This window comes from Drosophila yakuba, chromosome 4 (genome assembly GCF_016746365.2).
Source record: "Drosophila yakuba strain Tai18E2 chromosome 4, Prin_Dyak_Tai18E2_2.1, whole genome shotgun sequence".
In the NCBI taxonomy this organism is placed as follows: Eukaryota; Metazoa; Arthropoda; class Insecta; order Diptera; family Drosophilidae; genus Drosophila; species Drosophila yakuba.
In genome coordinates, this window is record NC_052531.2 from 1,424,195 (window position 1) to 1,429,802 (window position 5,608).

A 5,608-nucleotide genomic window follows, 5' to 3' on the forward strand; every position below is an offset into this window, starting at 1 on the left:
ACTCAAAAGCTTTAACAACACTGGCGCCACTACACTCTACTGCGTAGGAAAGAAAGAAAAGGAAAGGAGACGACATATCGGGAAACCGAATTGCTACACAAGAAGCGCAGATTGAGCGACTTTTTGAGATGTTTCTATTGGCACCACTTGTATAAGCTGTTCTGTATAGTAGCGCCAGTGCGGATAGCGGTATTAAACAACACACAACTGCTTTACCAACACACCACACTGCCGCCACTATACTCAACAGCTTTAACAACACTGGCGCCACTACACTCTACTGCGTAGGAAAGAAAGAAAAGGAAAGGAGACGACATATCGGGAAACCGAATTGCTACACAAGAAGCGCAGATTGAGCGACTTTTTGAGATGTTTCTATTGGCACCACTTGTATAAGCTGTTCTGTATAGTAGCGCCAGTGCGGATAGCGGTATTAAACAACACACAACTGCTTTACCAACACACCACACTGCCGCCACTATACTCAACAGCTTTAACAACACTGGCGCCACTACACTCTACTGCGTAGGAAAGAAAGAAAAGGAAAGGAGACGACATATCGGGAAACCGAATTGCTACACAAGAAGCGCAGATTGAGCGACTTTTTGAGATGTTTCTATTGGCACCACTTGTATAAGCTGTTCTGTATAGTAGCGCCAGTGCGGATAGCGGTATTTTTTTTGACGTTTCTGGTGAAAGTACGGGAGACAGAATGATGATTTCTGCCCCGCATCCACGCATTTATTTGCCTGTGATTACACAGAGTGCAATATCTAGGTACAATTATTTTCGATTTTGAATTTGTACATTGTTGGGGATGAGTGTTAGGGTTGGACAGGTGTGGTAAGTATACATGGTTTGGTATTTTCTTACTTATAAACATTGCGTGGATGGTAACATTAACATATGGTTTTTGTTTGTTTACATTTTAAAGGTTTAGGAAATTTGCATTTGTCAATTAAATTAAGTTTAAAATTTGTATTGTTTCTATTTTCAGATGCCCCCGCCAGAAGGACGGAAGCATCGAGCCTCAGGAGTCATTGCCGGTGGGGAAAGGGAGTTGTTTGTCCCAGTTATTTGGAGCCGCAGGCTGCGCGCCAATTTAAGAAAAAAGAGTTGGGCCAGCGTTTCTGGTAAGTATTCATGGTGTAAATTTTGGCCGGCTGACAAGTGTGGTACTTTTTACCACCACAGCGGCCGTTATTTTGCGTTTGAGTTTTCATTTTTGTTACAGTAGTTTCACCAGTCGTCAGTGTTTTATTTTCGTGTACAGATCCCGCGCCGCCGTCAATTTATATTTTAATTTGCAGGAGGCTGCCAACCCGCCCATGGGTCTCGTCGCCAGCCGTCAAATGGTCCAAAGCGAAGTGGGTTCCCGCGCCGCCGTCTTATTTCAAGGTCCAAGGAGTTGCTGCATTTCAGCTGGAGTTCTTCAGTGCGTAGTGGATTCCCGCGTCGCCGTCCCATTCCAGGGTCCAGGGAGTTGCTGCACTTCAGTTGGAGTTCATCAATGTGTCGGCGATAGCGTCGTCATTGCTTTGGAGTCACCAGGGTCGTCGCTTCTGTGGGTCATCTCGCCAGGGAAAGGAGGCATCTTATGGTCGCCGGGCCAAGATGCTTTGCTTTGGGCCGACGCTCGTAAATGTCCATGGAATTGGATGCAGAAAATTGGATTAGATAAGTATATCTATGTGTTTAGTTTTGTTTTGTCTGATTATAGTTTTTGTTTTCTTTTGCAGGTCCAGATTGTCCAGGATTTTAAATTTGTCCGGTGGGATTTGGGTAGGAAAGCGATGCCATGGATTTATAAGAAGCATCGTTGGGGAGGTTATATGTCAGTTTGTATATGCATTTAGTGTTCTGTTGTTGTTAATTAATTTTTATTAATTAATTTTGTTCTTTTACAGGGATGTTTTCAGTTTACTGTTGCTGCCAGGAAAAAAGTCGAATTCAGGGGTCATGCTTTTGACCTTTTGCCAGGCCAGCAGCGCCGCGCTTAGGATTCAGAAGGACGAGGGGGCATCCTAGCATGGAAATGGCATCAAAAAATTATGCGTTTTTAATGTTTTAGTTGCCAGAAACTTCGTTTTTCGATTGCGTCAAGTAGGTGAGTTGTAGATTTCTCGTTTTATGCTTTTATTAATTTGTTATTCTTTTTCAGGGATATTGTCCGTGATTTCGTTGTTGTCGGGAAAAAGTCGAGTTTATTAATTTATTTTGTTCTTTTTCAAGGATGTTTTCAGTATACTGTTGTTTCCAGGAAAAAAGACGAATTCAAGGGTCACGCTTTTGACCTTTTGCCAGGTCAGCAGCGCCGCGCTTAGGATTCAGAAGGACGAGGGGGCATCCCAGCAAGGAAATGGCATCAAAACATTATGCGCTTTTAGTGTTTTAGTTGCCAAAAACTTCGTTTTCCGTTGCGTCTAGTAGGTGAGTTGTAGATTTCGTCGTTTTATGTTTTTATTAATTTGTTATATTTTTTTTTTCAGGGATATTGTAGTTGCTACCGGGAAAAATGTTGTATTCAGGGGTCACGATTTTGACCTTTTGCCGTGTCGGCAGCGCCGCACCAAGGGTCAATAAAATCGAGGGTGCTTCTTGACATGGGGACGGCATCAAAACTTTGTGCATTTTTATATATATTATTATATATTACACTGTTATATGTTTTGATTAAATTATTACAATCTTTAACGGAGATTTCGTCAATATTGCATTTCTGAGGGAAAAAAGTCAGTTTTAGAGGTTTCTATTTCGACCTTTTGCCGGGTCGGCAGCAACACGCCTAGGGTCTGTGAAGACGTGGGGGAATCCCAATAAAGAGACTGGATCAAAACCTTGTATGTTTTTTGTGTTCTAAGTGCCAAAAAGTTAGTTTATCTATTGCGCCAAGTCGGGTCGTCTTTTGTCGTCAAGTATGGCTTTCGTAGAGATTGCAGCTGCTGTTTTGGGACATTTCAAAGGAATTGCAGCAAAAAATTCAGATAAGTGACGTTGTGCATACGCTGCTGCAATGAGTCGACTTAAATTCATCATGTTTTTGCTGCGCGTTGATCCTTCTCCTGTCCATCAGCTTCCAGATTCGTCTATGCTGGTCCTAGTGGGTGGCATCCTTCACGTCTTCATCGTGGGGGTCAGCAGGAATACGTCGTCAAGAGGTTTATTCGTCCGGATTTCTTGCTTGTATAATTAAGGCCATTAAAATATCAATTTTCTTTTCCAGATTGTCAACTCTATTTGCCAGTTTAATGACTGGGTCGTCGGGTTGGCTATTTTCTGGAAGAGTGTTGATATTTTGTGGTGAGGGCGTTGTCTCCTTAACTATCTTTGGCTTCTTTTTTGACGTTTCTGGTGAAAGTACGGAAGACAGAATGATGATTTCTGCCCCGCATCCACGCATTTATTTGCCTGTGATTACACAGAGTGCAATTTCTAGGTACAATTATTTTCGTTTTTGAATTTGTACAATGTTGGGGATGAGTGTAAGGGTTGGACAGGTGTGGTAAATATACATGATTTGGTATTTTCTTAATTATAAACATTGCGTGGGTGGTAACATTAACATATGGTTTTTGGTTTGTTTACATTTTTTAGAATTTCAGGCAATTTGCATAAGTCAATTTATTTGAGTTTAATTTTACTTTTATTTATATTTTCAGGTACCCCCGCCAGAAGGACGGAAGCACCGAGCCTCAGGAGTCTTTGCCGGTGGGGAATGGGAGCTGCCTGTCCCAGTTATTTGCAGCACGCAGGCTGCGCGCAACTTTTGAATTTGAGTTGGGCCAGCGTTTAGCAGTTTCACCAGTCGTCAGAGTTTTATTTTCGTGTGGAGATCCCGCGCCGCCGTCAATTTAGATTTTAGTTTGCAGGAGGCTGCCAACCCGCCCATGGGTCTCATCGCCAGCCTTCAAATGGTTCAAATCGCAGTGGATTCCCGCGCCGCCGTCTTAATTCAAGGTCCAGGGAGTTGCTGCATTTCAGCTGGAGTTCTTCAAATCGCAGTGGATTCCCGCGTCGCCGTCTAATTCCAGGGTCCAGGGAGTTGCTGCGCTTCAGCTGGAGTTCATCAAAGTATCAGCGAGAGCGTCGTCATTGCTTTGGAGTCACCAGGGTCGTCTCTTCTGTGGGTCGTCTCGCCAGGGAAAGGAGGCATCTTGTGGACGCCGGGCCAAGATGCTTTGCTTTGGGCCGACGCTCGTAAATGTCAATGGAATTGGATGCAGAGAATTGGATTAGATAAGTATATCTATGTGTTTAGTTTTGTTTTGTCCGATTTTAGTTTTTTGTCTTTTCTTTTGCAGGTCCAGTTTGTCCAGGATTTTAAATTTGTCCGGTGGGATTTGGAAAGGAAAGCGGTGCCATGGATTTATAAGAAGCATCGTTGGGGAGGTTCGTATATGTCAGTAGGTTTGTATATACATTTAGTGTTCTGTTGTTGTTAATTAATTTTGTACTTTTTCAGGGATATTTTCATTATACCGCTACTATTATAATGGTCGAATTTGAGGGTCACCATTTTGACCTTTTGCCGGGCCGGCAGCGCCACACCCAGAATTCAGGAGGGCGAGGGGGCATTCCGACATGGAAACGGCATCAAAACATTATACGTTTTTAATGTTTTAGGTGCCAAAAACATCGTTTTCCGTTGCGCTGAGTCGGGAGGTAGGAATTTGCATAGTTTACGCTTTTATTAATTAATTTTGTTCTTTTTCAGGGATGTTTTCAGTGTACTGTTGCTGCCGGGAAAAAAGTCGAATTCAGGGGTCATGCTTTTGGCCTTTTGCCAGGCCAGCAGCGCCGCGCTTAGGATTCAGAAGGACGAGGGGGCATCCTAGCATGGAAATGGCATCAAAAAATTATGCGTTTTTAGTGTTTTAGTTGCCAAAAACTTCGTTTTCTGTTGCGTCTAGTAGGTGAGTTGTGGATTTCATCGTTTTATGCTTTTATTAATTTGTTATTCTTTTTCAGGGATATTGTAGTTGCTACCGGGAAAAAAGTTGAATTTAGGGGTCACGATTTTGGCCTTTTGCCGGGTCGGCAGCGCCGCACCAAGGGTCAATAAAAACGAGGGTGCTTCTTGACATGGGGACGGCATCGAAACTTTGTGCATTTTTATATATATTATTATATATTACACTGCTATATGTTTTGATTAAATTATTACAATCTTTAACGGAGATTTCGTCAATATTGCATTTCTGAGGGAAAAAAGTCAGTTTTAGAGGTTTCTATTTCGTCCTTTTGCCGGGTCGGTGGCACCACTCCTAGGGTCTGTAAAACGTGGGGGAATCCCAATAAGGAAACTGCGTCAAAACATTGCATGTTTTTTGTGTTCTAAGTGTCAATGAGTTGGTTTGTCCACTACGCCAAGTCGGGTCGTCTTTTGTCATCGAGTACGGCTTTAGGGGAGATTGCCGCTGATTGTTTCAGGACCTTACAAGGGATCTACAGCAAAAGGATCTGCAGCAAATGGTTCAGATAAGTGACGTTGTGCATACGCTGCTGCAATAAGTCGACTTAGTTTCGTCATGTTTTTGCCGCGCTTTGATCCTTCGCGTGTCCGTCTGCTTCTAGATACATCTTTGCTAGTCTTGTTGGGTGACATCCT

The 5,608-nt window shown here is 43.0% G+C and overlaps 1 protein-coding gene and 1 long non-coding RNA gene across 14 annotated transcripts; both read left to right on the plus strand.

The window, feature by feature from the left end:
* Positions 1-678: 678 nt before the first annotated feature.
* Positions 679-2,698, plus strand: LOC120322143. 9 transcript variants are annotated; one of them, XM_043207213.1, is made up of 6 exons: positions 679-1,133; positions 1,195-1,681; positions 1,740-1,842; positions 1,908-2,103; positions 2,233-2,430; positions 2,490-2,698. In XM_043207213.1, the coding sequence occupies exons 1-4, from the start codon at positions 998-1,000 to the stop codon at positions 1,998-2,000; spliced, it is 819 nt and encodes a 272-aa protein (XP_043063148.1). In that variant the 5' UTR covers positions 679-997; the 3' UTR covers positions 2,001-2,103; positions 2,233-2,430; positions 2,490-2,698. The 9 variants fall into 9 exon arrangements, 7 of the variants coding, with proteins under 7 accessions (XP_043063148.1, XP_043063149.1, XP_043063150.1 ...); XM_043207214.1 differs by having other exon boundaries at positions 2,237-2,430; XM_043207215.1 differs by lacking the exons at positions 2,233-2,430; positions 2,490-2,698 and adding an exon at positions 2,162-2,228 and having other exon boundaries at positions 1,908-2,107.
* A 699-nt stretch (positions 2,699-3,397) lies between these two features.
* On the plus strand, positions 3,398-5,177 carry LOC26535784. Of its 5 annotated transcripts, none has more exons than XR_005561928.2 (4): positions 3,398-4,240; positions 4,302-4,389; positions 4,715-4,913; positions 4,969-5,177. It is a non-coding gene; the product is annotated as an uncharacterized LOC26535784 (long non-coding RNA). The 5 variants fall into 5 exon arrangements; XR_005561926.2 differs by having other exon boundaries at positions 3,401-4,240; positions 4,302-4,403; XR_005561925.2 differs by having other exon boundaries at positions 3,559-3,575; positions 3,660-4,403.
* The last annotated feature ends 431 nt before the right edge of the window (positions 5,178-5,608 follow it).